This window comes from Necator americanus, chromosome V, assembly GCF_031761385.1.
Source record: "Necator americanus strain Aroian chromosome V, whole genome shotgun sequence".
NCBI classification, from domain to species: domain Eukaryota; kingdom Metazoa; phylum Nematoda; class Chromadorea; order Rhabditida; family Ancylostomatidae; genus Necator; species Necator americanus.
In genome coordinates, this window is record NC_087375.1 from 22,625,022 (window position 1) to 22,643,853 (window position 18,832).

Consider the following 18,832-nt stretch of genomic DNA (forward strand, 5'->3'; position numbering starts at 1 on the left):
GATTGATCAACGCCAGACCCTTTATCCTTTATCCTTTATTAATGAAAATGAATGCAAAATAAAAGTTGCGTAGGTCAAGTGACCCTAGGCGGAGAAGCCGAGAAAGAAATCGACCTTCCCGTAAAATTCCCGTAAAACAGTTTATCTGTAATATTTCCCCAGTAGAATTGATTTTCGCTCGATACAACATTTGAAAAACGGCGATAAAATGGTGGCAACCGAAAGGATTCCGAATGTGGTGTTTTCTCCGAAAATAGCCGCAGAATTTCTTAGGAATGAACTTCTAAGACACAACGAAGAACGTGTGGAGAACTACAATTTGCCTCGAACAACTGAACAAATTTCCTCAGTCCTATGCATCTATGCTAGGAGATTTCTTCAAGCAATAGAATAGGAGCATCAATACTGTGTATGAGAAAACTCATCCGTTCTCTGAAATTCATTCAGCACCACCATTGAAAGCTTAATGTTAAGTGTCTCTCGACCGTTTTGCTCTGAGAACTCATTCGTGCACTTTTCCTTAGTTCTTCTCTCTTCCTACTTTTAATAAGGTCTCGTGCTTCTGTTTCAGAGTGAAAAAAGCATATGTTGCTTAATGTTGTTCGGAATTTATACTGGTTCAGTTCCACTAACTGCTAAATTTGCCCATTTTCTGAGAATCCAGTCACAAACTTCTACGAACATTCTTAACGCCATGTATCATCTCATTTCTACTGCTTTGAACCCATGTACTTGGTTCTTGGAGACAACTTTCAAGTTTGTTATGGTTTCCTGAACCAATTTTGGAGAGTCGTTTTGGTCCCGTCAAATTCGATGGCTTCCTTAATGTTCAGGGTTGTTCAGCTCTTGAATACCCTCGAAAAATACTTCTGCCGCGATTTGAGCCACCGGAAATTGTAGAGGATGGTTGTTTTGTCTTGCTTCTATTCATTGCTCAGTTCTTCTGCAATAAATCACGTCTATTTATCCACGTGATGTATCTATCGTTTCAAAGGCACAGTTTGAACTATGTTGTCATCCGAGACAATGTTATACATTGAAAATTCAGCTCAAAAATCGTTTCTCTAAAATATTATGCTCTACCTTTCACTGAGTGTTTTTTTTTCTGGAAGAGTAAAAACCTTTTAAATAGGAAGCACAGAAGAAACTCGAGAGATTTTTAAATAGCGTTCCCATCATGTCTTGGCAAGATTCATGAGATATTTTATGAAATGTTTGCTTTTTCCATAACTATAGAACAATAACTGCTGCTTATGGCTTGTTATTCATCCAAAAGAGATTGTCCGGGAGGTTAACGGAATACTGGATTTACGGATGTTCAGAACGTTGCATTTAAAGTTATAGTTAGTTCGTTTAAATTACCCAGCAACTCTTAATTTGAGTAGTAATTGTAGTGGTTGCCGTCAGAAAACTCTAGCGGAGTTAAAATATCTTTCGATTTTTCATTGTTGTATGCAATTATTCGTGGAAACTATAAATACATGCTCACCGCCTGCGTCCTTACATACGAGCCAGTGATTATAGAAAAAGAGCGCCTTTCACATCTCCGTTAAGTATTTTTCGTATTCCGAGAAGTAAGGGAAAGTGGAAGTGGAAGCGAAAAAAAGTGCAATTGAGGCTTTTAATGAAGCATATATACATTTAGGGGCCTAACGCCTCTATCTTCTCCAAGTCTTTTTTTTCGAAAGAAGAACTCGTTTCTAGATCAGATGCTTCCTTCCGCGTTAATTTATATACTCCGTTGTATAATTATAATTTATATACTTCGTTGAGACTTTGAGAATATTCAAGGAAATTCTCACGTTTACATAAATGAACTTGTAGTACGGAGTTAAGGGATTCATAAAGAAAATTTATGGGTTCTCCGTAAAGTGTGTGAAGTTCTTCCTTTTTGAGAAAAAAGTCATAACAGCATTGTAGTAAAGTCTCATGAATAAAGCAAGAGAGAAAGAGGTGTTGAATATTATTTATTATCTTTATTGGATTGGAGGACGTTATTTTATATATAGAGTGCATCGTGATGATAGCGTAATTCGTTGTTTTCTCTTCAAAAGATTGTTAAGTTTAAATTTTTTGATGACAAAGATTGTCTATATTCGTGATTTGAATGATCTTCCTAACTTACTTTATGGTTTCTTTTTTCCGGATTCTATGAGAGCCTTAATTAAAATTCAGCCTGCAAAATATTAATTGTGGCCTGCAAGCAGTTGAATATATTTCATCTGCTGGACTTCCATGCAAAATTTCACAGTAGTGTATTAGGCAGTTTTAGGCAAACTTTTAACACTATGGACTTGTGATGTTGAAGTTAAGGTTTTAGTTAGTGCCTGGGCTTCCACCTACTCCTTTGTAAGGTGCTTCTCGACCTTTGTAAACTTTCTCTCTATGCCTAAATAGTGTCTAAAAAAGCGTTAATAACCGCCTCTTTTGCTTGTGGCCCGCGGTATAGAACCTAGGATTTGTCATTAACACAACGAAAATAATAAGCAAAAAACTTTGAAACAAATCATTTTTACCACGGGATTCTAGCTACTTTCTGTGAAAACGACTTTGCAGGCTTTTGTGATCTAAAAGTAGATTTACAAGGGCATTTCGAGGAATTAGTGGGTACTCCGATAATCATAAGCTTATCTAAAATTCAGAGTTTAATTCTTCTCTTTTATCTCTTCTTTCTTCGAAGAATCAAATAGTAATCTTTTCTTTGATTGCAGACGTGCACTATTTTTGTGAAGCTACTGTTCTTTTGTAGCAATAAACGATCCTATTACTAGGAGATGTGAGAAAAAAAAACTATGGACTATCAAATTCTTTCCTTCTTCCATTGCAGTAGTTTCAGTCTCATTCTCATTCTCATTCAGACTCATTGACAGTCTCATTTTTGGCGATGTTCATTTAGATGTTGTGGGCACACTAACGTTTCATTTTCGAAACCACACTAGAGTTTGACTTCACTTTGTAGTGCTAGTAGTATCTGCAATCCTTTGAATTGATGAACACAGTGGTCTTTCTAAAGGTTAGGTTTCCTTCATAATAATCAACTTTCCTTAGCCTGGCTCCATCAAGAGTTTCGACATTGAGCCCTCTTTCAAAGTCGTCAATCATCGCTGAGTCTTGTTGCTTCGCTACGCTCCCTGAGTTAATTTTTTCCATTTTGTATTATTCGAATAAAATTGAGTTGGATGTCGAATTGCTTAACTGCGCCAGTAAATAAATCTAGTCCAACGAAATTGAATTTGAGGGAAATTCGTTGGTATTCCTGTCTGAATGATTCCAGGAATGCAATGTTCACAAAGCTAATAAATTTGGAATGAGCTCAAATATCGAATGAAGATGAAGCGAACATGTTGATCGACAAAGAAAACTATCGTAACCTCTCTACATGAAAGCGTTTGATGAAGCATGCGACCGCAGAGGTCATTCAATCCTCATTCTTGGCTGGTGTGCAAATAATGAATGCCACATAAGCAATCCGAGGCGAGTCGGGCTAGTGTATTGTCCCCAGTTACGACATTGGAAGGACACTTCTCATTTTTGCCGTCACTGTACCTGTTCATGCCTTACGTGCAATTTAACAAGCATTTTTTGTTTCACCTTTTTTTTTGAATCACTGCGGTTTTGAATTTTCAATGTGATTTTGTCCAGAGCTCTTTGACATTCATGCTTTTCATTGATCATTTTGGTATCATTGTACTTTGTATTAATCTTCTCTAGGCAAAATTCTTCTTTCATTCTCTCTCCGGGTTACACAGCACCCATTATGAATAATTTTCCCTAAAAATTGTTGGCTTGAGATTTGGGAGGGCGAAAGCCCTTCTCTAGTTTCCATCGAGGCGAAAAGTGTCTATGTTGTGTTTCTCTACACCAGAAAAAGTTGCTTTTAAAAGAACTCGCTTACATACCTCAATCATTCGGGCTTTAATTGCTTCACCAGTGGATTATAGATAAATGAGTTTGAATAGTCGCATTCTCACATTCTGAGTTACTCCAACATTTCCATGGTTGAATGGAGCGGGTGCGACGTACGTGGCAGGGAGATTTCAGAACACAATGTGGGTTTGCTCCGCCCCCTGCGTCATGAATCTTCTCAGCCTGAGTTGCTTCTAGACGTAATGCGGCACCCCGTTCCTTTTTCTATCAAACACATTTTCTGAAAGATTCATGTGAAAAACTGATCTGCTCTAGTTTATTTTTCTTATTTTAACATTTCCTTTAATGTTGCTATGTTCGTTCTAGCTAGCCACATATAAGCATTTCAGTGATGTCTGTGCTATATGTGGCTGTTGCGAATGTATTCGCGTTCTTTCAATTTATGTCGAGAAAATTGGATCTGTCAAAAGGACATACAACGTCTAGCTGCTAAGTCTAGAACTATCGTCTACATAATTCACTCAAATCTTCTTCGTTCGTGACTGTGAGAAATGAGGTCGCTTGAAAAAAAAATGACAAGACCTAAACAGGAGGGCTTTTGAAGCCTCTGGTCCCTCCCTAAAGGCATCACCCCACGGATCTGATATGAATTTCCTATGGTCAAAGACTATACGGGATCATAGATTGCAGAAACGGGAGGGATCTAGCTCATTTCTTCCTAATCGCCGTAAAAAGCGGCCCGGACGATGCGGCTTCGAGCGTTCCGAGGCATTCTACAACGAGTTCTGTTGGAGCGCGTTTTCCGTTTATTACGGCGGTTGAAAGAAATGCACGGAATCACCCTCTTCCCCACAATCCACGACCCTATGGGCACAACCCACCTGAAACCCGTGCCACCCGTGGGATGATGCCGTTAAATGGATTGTGTGTTCATTTATTGCTACAGTTACACTACAATTTTTTTTCGCTGAGGACACCCAAAAAACATTGATGGTTTGTAATTTTCTAGGTCAAAGTTATCTCCAAGTTCCCAGAGTAGCTCGATCGTAGGGTATTGGTAACAGAAATTCCTTTTCACTTGAGTTTTTTCACGAAAATATGAGCGAAAAACGTTGCTCAGTTGTAAATGTTATGGTAATTCAGTTGTAATAATTATTGTGATTGAGGTAAAAAATTAACTGTTGTGATTTTGCTTATCATGTAGTAAACTAATCACCAAGTCCTAAGATAAGATTTTGTTAATTAGGCAGTTCAATAAAATTATGGCAACAAACAATGACAATACTAAAATTATATGAGAGTGACTATCGTGTATTTGGACATCCAGTCACAATCATTTGCATGACTTTAAAGATCTTAAAATTGACTAATATTTATAAACTTCAGACACACTCGTCATATACGCAAAATAGCTATTTAACGTAGGAAGAATACTGTTGTTCTCAAAAATATTGTTGTTCTTGAAGGAGTTGTTTTGTTCTTTGTTTTTCTTTTTTTTTCGGTAGCTCATCGGAAATGTTTTTTGTTCATCAATATTAGTTGTAACGTTATGTTGCCAAATTTCAAATGGTCCATATTCAGGATCTCAAAACACTTTTTTTTTAGTTCTGGAAGTACGTTTCCCAAAGCAGCAATAGAAAATTTTTCCTTTCTTCTGCTAATAATCTGTTTTTTTACAATTTCTTTTTTTTAACTTGAGCGTAACATGTGTACTGTCATCTTCTATGGAAAAAACTGTTAGAAACGAAAGGAAATTTCTTTGCTTTCTTCTTTGTCAACGTTTATTCTATAGGCCAATGAAAAGTATAAGTTTCGCAGCAGCGGCACGTTTATGGGAATATTTCCGTTGAGAGCTCATTATAATGCATGTAGAATGATGCTTTGCTGTTTGTAGCATGGCTCATGGCTACAGCAAAGCCAAGTTATCTTTCGGAATTGTGCGTGATTTTCCACAAAAACTGTGTGCTCTCGGTGATTCTGAGATAATCGTCTTTGTTGGATCTCATTGAAGATGCATTCAAAAAATACACGCAGGCATTGCTTTTCAAAGGAACTCATGTGGAAAATCTTCACTAATTCATCAATTGTCACGCTCTTATTATTTACCCACTTCCACCTTTGAAATCACGTTGCTGTGTGTGGACACTATTTTGCGCTAAAAAAATGAACAAATATGTACTATTAGGTTATACCAAAAAAAGTTTTTTTTTAAATGTTACTGTTGGATTATTTTTTGTCTGCGAGAGTGTATTTTGAAAGAGAGGCATTGGAAGTTCACCGTCCAGCACCAAGTCCTTGAAAAGCGATTGCGAGAAGTGAAGAAAATATTTTAGACTCAAAAATTGTTTTTATCATAATTTTGGGGAGCTGAGGAGGTGCCGAATACCGCATCACTACTAGGATGATCTTATTGATCATTTAGTTCCTTGTTGCATTCTTCTCAATGAATATATTGTAGTTTTAGTGAGCGATCGTTGTTTTTGTCCTCGCTTTCATAAAAAGAGCTTAGATAATCGAGACAGAAAAATTTGAGAATTCTCATCGGATTTCTCGACATACAAAGGTCTTTAACTCTATTCTCTATTTGAAATCATCGCTTGCAGTTATTTCGACATCTTTTGCACCTGCACGTTACCTATCACGAAACGCTCGACATGTGGAACTCCTGCGTCAAAATTTTTCATCAGACATTATATTGTATCCTCGCTCACTGTAGTCGAATACTCCCATCAAAAAAATCTTTCACATCGTGGCATGAAGCCATAATTCTTTTCTCCATTGAATCTCCCCGTCTTGTCCAACGCCCACTAACATATAATATTTCGGTTAGTATTATGAAGCAAAGGAATTTTCAAGACCTACTGAGCATTCAACACAATATATTATTGTTCTAACAAATTCTTAGTGATAAATCTCATGTGAAGTTATTGTATAAGAGATTTGGATGCATCGCCTGGATAGGAAGCACTAATTGTAATCAAGGGAAGAATGTACTTTCAGCAGTTATTTTTATTGTTCATCATCACCTGGCATGTTTCGGTACAGCTTCGAGAGAAAAAGCTAGGCGCACATGAATTTTTTCTGGATTAATTTGTTTTTTTTAAACATAATAAGAGGACTTTTCTTGATTTGACCGTAGAGTGGCTACACTTTTTCGTTGCAATTTAGACGGGATCGATAAATTAAATTTGTTATTTTAAATCAAATAAACCTAAATCAGTTTTTTTGTTTACTTGCACGAGGCTGAACTTTGGCTGAGCTTGGAATAACCGTTTAAAATACTGCAGCGAGCAATGTCCACTCATCGCGTTCTACTTCAGCGCAGTGATGTCATAATGTCAACAAAGTGATCCACTCAATGAGCAGCAAAAATCGTTGGTTTTTGGAGTTGGAGCTCACACAGCGGTCCACATTGGCCATGAAACAGTACCGTAAGATAAAAAATTAGACAACTAGATGAGCTCACCACTTGAAGTTTTCTGGAGGATCTGATACACTAAACTGCAACGGAATCTTGGATTGGAAGTGCATTATCCCTTTCATACTTTTGAAATACAATATCCTAATACTGGATTATATTCTAACGACGTGTGCGGATTATATTCGACGCATTCCCTTCCAGATACCAGCTCATAATTCCCATTCAATCTAGGAGATTTTTAGAAATCATGAGTTTCGAGGAGAAAACGCTCTGCTGCAGTGTGATCGTCGCTGTCGTGATGTTGTGCTCTGTGGAGATGACAACGATAATCATTTCGTACTTGACAAGTGAGTCTTTTATCTATACGATTATTGAACAACTTTGTTTCTAATCTTTATTTGAACCACGGAATATTATTTGAACATTTTTTTGCTTTAGTGTATTGTAGGGATGAAGAGTTGGTAATCCATACAACTAATAATAATAAATATTAATGCAATAAGTATGAAATAAATTAGTTTTGTGAACATACCATAACAAAGTTTCAAAAGAACAATGATGAATGAAAACCCGAAAATTCACCTTTAAAAAATCCTAAATCTATTTCTTCTCGCTGACTTCTCTCGTGCTATGCTCTGGTCAAAACGACTAGAAGACGGTGGAATTCGCGTAAGCGGCTGCATTTGAAGTCACGTGGCTCTCGTTTTCTGCAAGCAGAGACGAGAAACAGCGAATTGGGGGGTGAGTATGGTCTCATTTCGGCCAAAATCGGCAGCTCCACCGCGCTATTTCAAGAGCAGCCACTCATACAATTGCATCGGATCTTCACGTCGTTTACTTCCATGCACGCATCCGACAGTAGATGCGCGACGATGCAGTGGAAAAAAGGGATGCTTTTTTTTACTGCATCGCCACGCGAACAAAAACACTCTTTGCGAGAAGGCTAGCGTATCGCGTAGTAAATCAAAGAAAAATGACTTGAGTTACTGAAAAAAACCATCTGTAAGGAATTTCTGTGAAGTCACACTGACAAGCAAGTATTAGACTTAATCCTTCTCTCTCCCTCTCTATATATACACCTGTCTGTATATACACCCTAATATATCCATGTGCACATATTTTATGTGTATATGTTGCGAACTTAGTCCCCTGTACTTTGTCCTCACTGTTCAGGGTGCTCCAGCTACAGCTTTTATGTTTTGATATACTTGTGACCTCAAAAATCAACACGGACTTGTTTTTTTTTGTAAGGCGAGAGCGAAAGGATAAAAGAATATATAATAGTGAATCACTTGTGATGTTTAAATCTTTTGGGGATACGCTAACGCGTTGACTTCAATTCAGGTTGGGGCGCATAGACGCTTATGTGGCTTCGTTTGCATGATTGAGTGATTTTATCCTACTTGACAAATCGGATGTATAGATCAGGAGATCGATCCAGAAACGAGGCTTCAGGCCTGGTTGCCCACGGACGGTTCCGTACCATCGGCGCACACAACACTATGCAGGGGTAGCCAGACCTCCTACCACAGCGTTACATCTTTTTTAGAGGATTATTGTTTACCTGACGAAAAGCGCTGTCATCAGTTTCTTGGATTGCTATTGTTAAAAATTCTGATAGTGCACACGTACGTATACAGTGCACTACAAGCTAAGCGCCTTGTCTCAATATTATATTCAAAGTGTAGTATATATAATATATGTAAGTATATTGCTACTATTCCTGAGTATATATGCGTCGTTCGCAAACATTTCGAGGAAATTATGGTGAAATTTGGCATCAAAGTGATTTATTTCATCTCAGGATACCTTAACAAGCATCTTCTGCGGGAGGACAAAATATGGGCATGCAATTCTATGACTTATCTGAACCACGTCTCATTTCACTCTTGGGATGACTAGTTTTTGTGGAATTAGGCTCTGAGATTGTAGAAAAAAACTGTTTCGCTGTGCTATTAGAGATGTGCATGGCCTCAATCAGGGCACATGTCCTCTTGGGATGAAAAGTGTTTGCGAAGAAGATTCGTGTGAAAACGTCACATTATGTTCACGCAATCGCAAAGCAGCGGCACAACTTCAAAATTCCCAGCTGCAGTTAGATTTATGCAGTTTGTTTATTATCAGCTCGCATAAAAACAAAAAATATGCATAAGCAAGCAGTGATGCGATAATCGAATTTTTCCAGTGAGTCATTGGCAGGTTTTTCTCCAAGGAAAGCTACGAAGTTGCGATGATTTGCCCGGCGCCTCGGGAATTACCGTTCTACGTGCTGTCGGAATTAGATAAATAGTATTCTCACTCTTACGACGGTGGTCCAAAACATTTTTCCTTATAATATGACCCTTTACAATCGATAATTTGTCTTCTGCTTTCTGGAGAATTCTTTTAAACTCCAGGAATTTTCACGTCTTAATCTAGGATTTGAAGCCGTCTGGGAATCACATTGAATTTGTTTCTAGCACACGTTTCTTGTTGGCAAGTTTTATTCTTTGTAATTCCTTTGCAATAATGTCTGCGAACATCTCCGATGTGATGTGACGTATTTCAAACCATTAGAGAAGCATCTATGTAGATATCTAGAGTCGTTTTTTCTTGATTATTTTTGCCTGCGATTACAACATTGCTGCAAAAATTTATGCAGATTTACGGTCCGCTGCTCATCTTCTTCGATCCACAGTCATTGATTGAGACCGAGGCCTCAATGTTAATATTTTTGCACTTACATCCTTTTTCTAACATGAGCGAACAAGTACGACGTAGTTGCAAAATGTTTAGAATTGTTATTTTATGTGATTCGAAAGACTCAATCCTTATACGGACGCAATCCTTATATTTATACACGAGTCTATGATCACTGGTGTCTATTCTATGACTAGACACCAGGGATCAAAATGTTTGTCGTGACGGAAACATAGCGCAAAAAAGCGATGATACTCAGAAACGAAAAGCGAAACGAAACGCTTGGAGGCACTGAACACTTGAACTTAACCGGCGAGGCGAGGATTTTCTTGAAGGCATCACCCCACGAATCTGCGGCGGTGCGGATTTCAGGTGGATTATGTCGTAGATTATGGGGAGGAGGGTGATTCCGTCCATTTCTTCCTAATTTTCGTAAAAACCGGCCCGGAAGATGCGGCTTTGAGCGTTCCGGCGAGCTATTTTCTACAACAAGTTCGATTGGAGCGCGCCAGCGGACGCGGTTGTGCACGCGCTGCAACTTCCGGGCCGCTTTTTACCGTAATTAGAGCAAATGGACAGAATCACCTTCCTTCCCATAATCAAGGCGCCCGTATAGGCATAACCCACCTGAGGCCCGTGCAACCCTAGATTCGTAGGGTGATCCCTTTAATTAAGTCCAAGGATTTCCCTCCTCTTGAGATAACCTTGTCATTTCCGGGTTTTTGATGGTTATTTGAGAACACAAAGCGTCAAAATCTGCGACTTCAATCTGAGTTTTAGTCTGATTGAATGAATGAATGGTAGAATAAATGAAAATCTAAATCCTTTTATGAGATTCCCTAAAGCGGTCGACTTCCTGAGGCTAGCTGGTGAGGTAGAGTTGTGCTACTCGTGTTGAGCTCTTTTGTTGAATTATTTTTGTAGTCACCTTTACTAGTTTCATATGAAGAAAGATGAAGACGGTCACATTCCTCCTCGATCACATTTCTCTCTCGATCATTAGAGATTTGAACTAAAAATCTGCCCATCTGTGAGCATAGTTTTCACTGTGCTCGTTTCATTTTCTAAAGAACTAAAACTTAAAATGTACGCTTCATACTTACTTTTTTAAAATCCTCCAGGTCTAAAGTGCGTTGTTAACTTTTGTCGCTCCGTATTATATGCTCATATTCCCAGTCCTTTCCACTTAAAGGCATCACTCCACGAATCTGAGGTGGTGCGGATTTCAGGTGGAGTATTCGTATACGGGATGGGAGACTATGGAGAGAGCGTGATTCCGCCAATTTCTTCCTAATTGCTGTAAAAAACGGCCCGAAGATGCGGCTTGAGGCGTTTTGGCACACTATTTTCTACAGGGAGTTCGGCTGGAGCGCGCCAACCTTGTCCGGCGCCAAATCTTCCGGGCCGTTTTCTACGGCAATTAGGAAGAAATGTACGGAATCACCTCCCTCTCCATAGTCTCCCATCCCGTATACGAATACTCCACCTGAAATCTGCACCACCTCAGATTCGTGGGATGATGCCTTTAAATATTCATGTTCACCATAAATCATATTTCTATTGCGAGTATTTAAGGGATGATTTTAACTAGTTTCGCTTTCTACTTGAGGCAAGAGTATTCTCCGGAGAAACATAAGTAGCATCCTATTCAACGTAAAGGTATAAGGTGCTTCAAAGAAAATGTGCGATTCTCCCTTTTAAACGCTTCTTTCTCTGGAATGAATGGAAGAAAATCTCTGCAGGGAGCCGGGATGGTCATGTTCAGATCTAGAGCATCCTCTGATGCGATGTCAATCCTACAATGTTTCGATGCTTGGCGAACGATCCTCGATGACAACTCAACGTCGGCTATGCACCACAAGTGGTCCACTTCTTGCCTGGTTAATAGCACATTTATTCATTAATCTTATAGCACTGGTGAGTTGTTTTAACCTCTGCCTTATTTGATCTATAACTTGTCGATGGTGTTGGCTATAAACGAAATCGTCACTCGTTCAGGTGGCTATTCAGACCTCTCGTTATCGAGCGCTAATTCCTTATATTTTTGCCGCTGTAGTCGATCTGTTGATGTCATCTGCTTATCTGGTTGTACTTTTCGTGCAGATGATACGAGGAGATGAAATTGAAAATGTAGTGCTTCTACAGTTATGCGGATGTCACAAGGGAATTTATTTTCATCTTTCAGACTCTTGTCCTATTCATTGCGGCTATCGTAGTCTTCAAAAGCTACAGTGTCTATTGCTCACGACGACTGTACTGGATTCTACAATCTGTGTTTGATAGGCGGTATACCACGCGAACATTGGTGGTGAAGGAAGACTCCGTGTTTCAATTTTGACGGTTAGGGCATCGTTAGAGAATTTTGTTCCGCAAACTGAATGTAGATATATCTACGCTCGTGCCGTGACAAGAAGTGACGGAGATTGTACATATCTGTTTGTAAATCGATGCTTAAATGAATGTTTTTTTAAATAGTTTAAAGCCTTTTATAAAGGTAAGTGCATTTTGGTTTATAAAATTGATTGAGTAGTACGACAGCTGGAACTAAAGTTCGGATGGGTAAGATCTTAAGTGCTACACAAAAAAGAAGATTCACTTTTTCCTATGTATTGTTTGTGTTGCTGTAACGGTGTCCCTCTGATGTCTGATCGAATTTGAATGCACTGATCAATTAACAGATTAATTAACAGATTCTCACATTATATGCTAACAATAGATCCAGAATTTTTTTTGTTCTTCGCCCAGCTGCAGGAGTCATCTATGACAGTTTCTGGATTTAATGCCTTGTTTGTCCATGTCTTCTCTTTTTACAACAATTTTGAAATCCGCCAATTTTTACTGTCTACTAATTCTTTTTTTCCAACATTTTTTTCACACAACTAGCTGTAATGGATAGGTAACCAGATGCACCTATGTAACAGTGGTTCAATGACATGTCTAGAAATGATTGGTGGAATGATGATTCATACTAGAACAATTGTTCACATGAAACCAGATTCAGGAGCCACCCGGCTACGAACTTGAATGGTTGTATCAGATAAGGTTCGAAGACACTAAAGGACTATGCTCTACCCGATGAACCCGTTACGTACTCATTGAGAAAGAGATATTCGTTGTGGAAGTTGTCTTCGATCGCCGAAAGGATATATTGAAGGTTTAAAGTTAAAGTTTCTGGCGTTAATCAATCCGCTTGGGATGCGCCCCCACGTTCACTTTAATTCAGAATCGTTTGAGGTTTACGAACGTGTATCTGGCCTATACAATGACTTGCGGGGGTTACCCGATGTGTCAAGTCAGTGCTTTTATCCTCCCAGACAAGTCTGGTACCAATTTATCGACCCCGGAGGGATGAAAGGCTTGGTGAGCACTAGGGCGGATTCGAACCTCATCGTGCAGGAAGCGGAACCTCTAACCGCTACACCACACCCTCCCAAAAGGAAAGGACATATTATACATTTTATTTCCTCGTAAACAAGTCGAAAATCCACTGGTGTAGTTTCATTCTGTTAGTAAGCACCAAGGTCAAGAGGTATGATGGGGTATTGGAGATTTCGTGTATGTCGAAAATGTAAGGGCAAAAACTCCCGAAGAACCAGCCGGTAGGAGAAGAATCAAATTTGCTGAAATGTTGAAGAAATATTGGTATTGAAATATCTTAATTTTTATTCTAAAATCTGTGAAGTAATCTTTTGCTATCTTTGAAAACTGATTAAAGCACAAAGTACAACAAAAAAGAGAAGAGTCTCTTGCATAGGTCGAATTACAGAGAAACCAAAGAAAAACAAGAAACAATCAACATTTTTTCCAAAGCAGTTGAAAAGTTCGACTTTCAATGAACCTCGGCATAGTTGAATTTATATTATCGAGTTTGATAAGCTGTACACGAGGTTGTTAAACAAATTTATTGGCTAACGTTTCGGCTATATCGCCTTCTTCAGAGCCTGAAAAGGGCGATATTCAATCTACAATTCAAACGACCAACCTCTCCACAACTAAACTGATAGACTCCACGCCTACTTTCAATCACAAATTTAGCGATTACACTGAATGCTCACCTTATATCGGAGACGCATAGCATGGACCGCTGACTGATCGATCACGAGGGCGAAGGAAGTCACATTCGGATCGGACAAACCATTCGAGATATGGCGCGAGTTCCCGCGTTATCGACAGACATTCACCCTTGCGGTTCATTTTAGGGTTTTTGGCTTGGATCCAAAATGCCTCCAGCGATTTTCGAGCCAACGTTTTAGTTTCGTGCGCTAAGATTTGGACCCTAATTTCAAAATCGGCTCCGTCGTATTTTTGTGTTCTATGGGCACCTAAAGGTGTCCATCCTCGTAACCTATTCTTGCCCCTGCTCTTTGATGCGGACATACAGCGGTCGTGCCGTTTCACCGATATACTCGTCGCCACAGTTCGTGCAAGAAATCAGGTAGATTACCCCGGATCTCAAGCAGTCTCCTGATCTACCTGTGGGACAAATAATACAGTTCGGTGTTGTACAGATGGTATCGTATAAACGATCCCGAACTAATTGACATTTCGAATTGTTCAGTGGTATTTCAACGACCGAAACGGAGCTATCCAAGTCTGCTCTCCCCAGACACCGCCTAATGGCAGCGCTCACTTCATCGGAGATGTAAGGAAAGCAGAGAGGTATCTTATCTGTGGTGGGGTTTTCCACTTGCCGTGCTCGTTCACTTCGGTATCGTCTCGTTTCAGACGTTCGGACTTCATAGCCATTCGAAACAGCAATTTCGTGAGCCAAAGTTAATGATTCCTTTCTCTCCTCACGTCCACTACAAACGGTTCTTGCCGTGCGGAACATGTTGTTAAGCACAGCTTTCTTCATATGAAATGGATGAGCAGAAAGAAAATGAACCAAGATGTTTTTGTTACTGGGCTTACGATACCATTTCGTTTGGTACGTACCGTTTGAGATGCAAACCTGGATGTTCAGAAAAGGAAGCCAGTTGCCCTGTGGTTTCTCCCTAGCAAGTTTTATGTGTTCGGACTGTCGGTTCAACAAGCCAAAACATTTGTCCATCTCCGCTTGGGTGGCGCAAATGACAAAACAATCGTCAATGTACCGAGAGTAGAACAATGGACGTAGTTCCAGAACAGGTGCTTCAATTTTGACCATAAATGAAATAGCTAAGGTGGGGGCCATTCTCTGCCCCATAGCTAAACCTCTAGGCTGTGCAAAGTAATTCCCGGACCATCTAAAGATATTGCAGTTGAGGCACGCCTTGAGAAGAACCATCAATTGGGAGATTGACAATCCGTGTAAATTGATGGTTCTTATGTTTTCTTTCAGCAGTTCGAACATAGCCTGTATCGAAGAGTCATTAGATACATTCGTATACAGGGCTTCGACGTCAAAAGACTCCATGACACAGTCTCTTGTCAGGTGTGCTGTGCGTAGGTGGTCTAGGAACATACGGGTATTTGTCAAATGGGCAGGTATATGGCTCAATACTTGTGCAAATATTGTGTTTAGGAACCACCCTATCCTATCCGTAGGACCCCCTACACTACTAATTATAGGTCTTACTTTGAATGTAGCAGGGTCAGTGGAAGCCAGATCGCTGCTGAGAGTTTGTGCGTCTTGATAAGGAGATAGAGCACTGGACAGGTCGGCAGGTCAATCTTAAGGCGAGCAATTAAAGAAGGAGGAAACTCGGCGGACCACGGATTTGCACAACCACCAAATGCTATGACCCACTTGTGAAGGAAGCACTGTCGCTGAGACAGAAGATCGTAGCAGCTAGACAGTCAATCCACTTTCTCAACCGCTGTCTGCATCATAGTGTTACTCCCAACTTTATTGGGCAGAAACGACTACACAATCTGTGCGGGCTACCAGAGAACAGCCACCAAGTACGAACAATTCAACAACAACTCCTACGCATTGAACTGAAGAAGAAGCGAGACGAAATGTACGCAATGATAAAGAAGTGTACGTCGAAGGAGCAGTATTGCGGTCAATACTTGGAAGATCGTCTCTGGAAGAGAATAGTGGATGGGTCGATTTCGGTTTGCAATTCTATTCGATCTAACCTCAAGATAACTCTACAGAGAAAATTCGATTGCCTTTTGAGTAAATCACGAAGCGACAATGCACAACCACCAAATGCTATGACCCTTCCTGGCAGGAGTGAACGCGACACTATTTGTAACGAGGGTGTCCTATCAAATGTTTCTCGAGTGACCGTGTTAGGGAGATTCACACTTTCTGAGAATGCGCGCTCGGTTTTGGAATTGGGTCCTAGTTTTTCTCCATCGCAGCCCATCTCAACTGTGGTTTTGCGCAAGATTACTTGTGCTCTACATGAAGTTCAAGATAGGCTCCGCAGAAAAGCTAACTTTAGCAACAGGGAAAGAGACCAAAGATCACTCAGAGAAAGTCTCGCGATACCTTTCCCGTCTGTGTTCTTCAAACAACAAATCGCTAACCCAGCTGTAGATGCGAAATTCCGGCTCTTTGCAAACGATATATATAAAACGGTAGCTCGATTTCGTGAGAACAGAACTAAGTCTAACATTTCTCTTGCACAAAAGCAAGGTATTAAGGAAGTTCGAGAGTTGATTAGTTCTAAACAAATAAGGTTATCCACAAGTGATAAAGGTGGGGAGTTTGAGGTCATTCCACACCAGCTGGATATTGCAATAACAGAAAGACACTTGCAAGATATCTCACTATATCGTTTATCCTCCGTCAGTGAGTTCATGAAGAAATCTCGTTTTTTAAACGAGCAATGGGTTAGGGTAGCAAAATCCGCCGAGTTTCCTCCTTCTTTAATTGCTCGCCTTAAGATTGACCTGCCGACCTGTCCATTGCTCTATCTCCTTATCAAGACGCACAAACTCCAGTCCAGCAGCGATCTGGCTTCCACTGACCCTGCTACATTCAAAGTAAGACCTATAATTAGTAGTGTAGGGGGTCCTACGGATAGGATAGGGTGGTTCCTAAACACAATATTTGCACAAGTATTGAGCCATATACCTGCCCATTTGACAAATACCCGTATGTTCCTAGACCACCTACGCACAGCACACCTGACAAGAGACTGTGTCATGGAGTCTTTTGACGTCGAAGCCCTGTATACGAATGTATCTAATGACTCTTCGATACAGGATATGTTCGAACTGCTGAAAGAAAACATAAGAACCATCAATTTACACGGATTGTCAATCTCCCAATTGATGGTTCTTCTCAAGGCGTGCCTCGACTGCAATATCTTTAGATGGTCCGGGAATTACTTCGCACAGCCTAGAGGTTTAGCTATGGGGCAGAGATTGGCTCCCACCTTAGCTATTTCATTTATGGCCAAAATTGAAGCACCTGTTCTGGAACTACGTCCATTGTTCTACTCTCAGTACATTGACGATTGTTTTGTCATTTGCGCCACCCAAGTGGAGATGGACAAATGTTTTGGCTTGTTGAACCGACAGTCCGAACACATAAAACTTGCTAGGGAGAAACCACAGGGCAACTGGCTTCCTTTTCTGAACATCCAGGTTTGCATCTCAAACGGTACGTACCAAACGAAATGGTATCGTAAGCCCAGTAACAAAAACATCTTGGTTCATTTTCTTTCTGCTCATCCATTTCATATGAAGAAAGCTATGCTTAACAACATGTTCCGCACGGCAAGAACCGTTTGTAGTGGACGTGAGGAGAGAAAGGAATCATTAACTTTGGCTCACGAAATTGCTGTTTCGAATGGCTATGAAGTCCGAACGTCTGAAACGAGACGATACCGAAGTGAACGAGCACGGCAAGTGGAAAACCCCACCACAGATAAGATACCTCTCTGCTTTCCTTACATCTCCGATGAAGTGAGCGCTGCCATTAGGCGGTGTCTGGGGAGAGCAGACTTGGATAGCTCCGTTTCGGTCGTTGAAATACCACTGAACAATTCGAAATGTCAATTAGTTCGGGATCGTTTATACGATACCATCTGTACAACACCGAACTGTATTATTTGTCCCACAGGTAGATCAGGAGACTGCTTGAGATCCGGGGTAATCTACCTGATTTCTTGCACGAACTGTGGCGACGAGTATATCGGTGAAACGGCACGACCGCTGTATGTCCGCATCAAAGCAGCAAGAATAGGTTACGAGGATGGACACCTTTAGGTGCCCATAGAACACAAAAATACGACGGAGCCGATTTTGAAATTAGGGTCCAAATCTTAGCGCACGAAACTAAAACGTTGGCTCGAAAATCGCTGGAGGCATTTTGGATCCAAGCCAAAAACCCTAAAATGAACCGCAAGGGTGAATGTCTGTCGATAACGCGGGAACTCGCGCCATATCTCGAATGGTTTGTCCGATCCGAATGTGACCCTTCGCCCTCGTGATCGATCAGTCAGCGGTCCATGCTATGCGTCTCCGATATAAGGTGAGCATTCAGTGTAATCGCTAAATTTGTGATTGAAAGTAGGCGTGGAGTCTATCAGTTTAGTTGTGGAGAGGTTGGTCGTTTGAATTGTAGATTGAATATCGCCCTTTTCAGGCTCTGAAGAAGGCGATATAGCCGAAACGTTAGCCAATAAATTTGTTTAACAACCTCGTGTACAGCTTATCAAACTCGATAACATTTTTTCCAACAAATTGGACGAAGCAGGTGCTACGTTCCGTTGAGTCAAGTTTTTTTGAAGGTGTTAACAACTGATGCCGCTTCTGAAAGATAAAGAATTTAATTATACGTGGTTTTCAGCCGTTTAAAAATAGGTTTAATAGAATTTAACTATCAAAAAGCTCAGATTCGCACATTGTTAGGTTTGTAAGATTGCAAATGACTTCGTGATAAGAGGACGAAGAGAATTTTTTTAAGGTAGTTTTCAAAACAAG

At 40.2% G+C, this 18,832-nt stretch overlaps 3 protein-coding genes across 5 annotated transcripts; 2 read left to right on the forward strand and 1 right to left on the reverse strand.

Moving 5' to 3' along the window:
* Positions 1-7,535: 7,535 nt before the first annotated feature.
* On the forward strand, positions 7,536-12,305 carry RB195_014874 (uncharacterized protein; the record flags this gene model as incomplete). 2 transcript variants are annotated; one of them, XM_064205314.1, is made up of 4 exons in its annotated part: positions 7,536-7,635; positions 11,733-11,884; positions 11,966-12,097; positions 12,153-12,305. In XM_064205314.1, 4 exons carry the CDS (start codon positions 7,536-7,538, stop codon positions 12,303-12,305), a joined length of 537 nt encoding a protein of 178 aa, XP_064061195.1. The 2 variants fall into 2 exon arrangements, with proteins under 2 accessions (XP_064061195.1, XP_064061196.1); XM_064205315.1 differs by lacking the exon at positions 7,536-7,635 and having other exon boundaries at positions 11,690-11,884.
* Positions 12,306-14,312: 2,007 nt separating this feature from the next.
* On the reverse strand, positions 14,313-15,152 carry RB195_014875 (uncharacterized protein; the record flags this gene model as incomplete). Its single annotated transcript, XM_064205316.1, has 1 exon — positions 14,313-15,152. One exon carries the CDS (start codon positions 15,150-15,152, stop codon positions 14,313-14,315), a length of 840 nt encoding a protein of 279 aa, XP_064061197.1.
* Positions 15,153-15,907: 755 nt separating this feature from the next.
* On the forward strand, positions 15,908-18,115 carry RB195_014876 (uncharacterized protein; the record flags this gene model as incomplete). 2 transcript variants are annotated; one of them, XM_064205317.1, is made up of 1 exon in its annotated part: positions 15,908-18,115. In XM_064205317.1, the coding sequence occupies one exon, from the start codon at positions 15,908-15,910 to the stop codon at positions 18,113-18,115; it is 2,208 nt and encodes a 735-aa protein (XP_064061198.1). The 2 variants fall into 2 exon arrangements, with proteins under 2 accessions (XP_064061198.1, XP_064061199.1); XM_064205318.1 differs by having other exon boundaries at positions 15,917-18,115.
* Between the last annotated feature and the right edge of the window lie 717 nt (positions 18,116-18,832).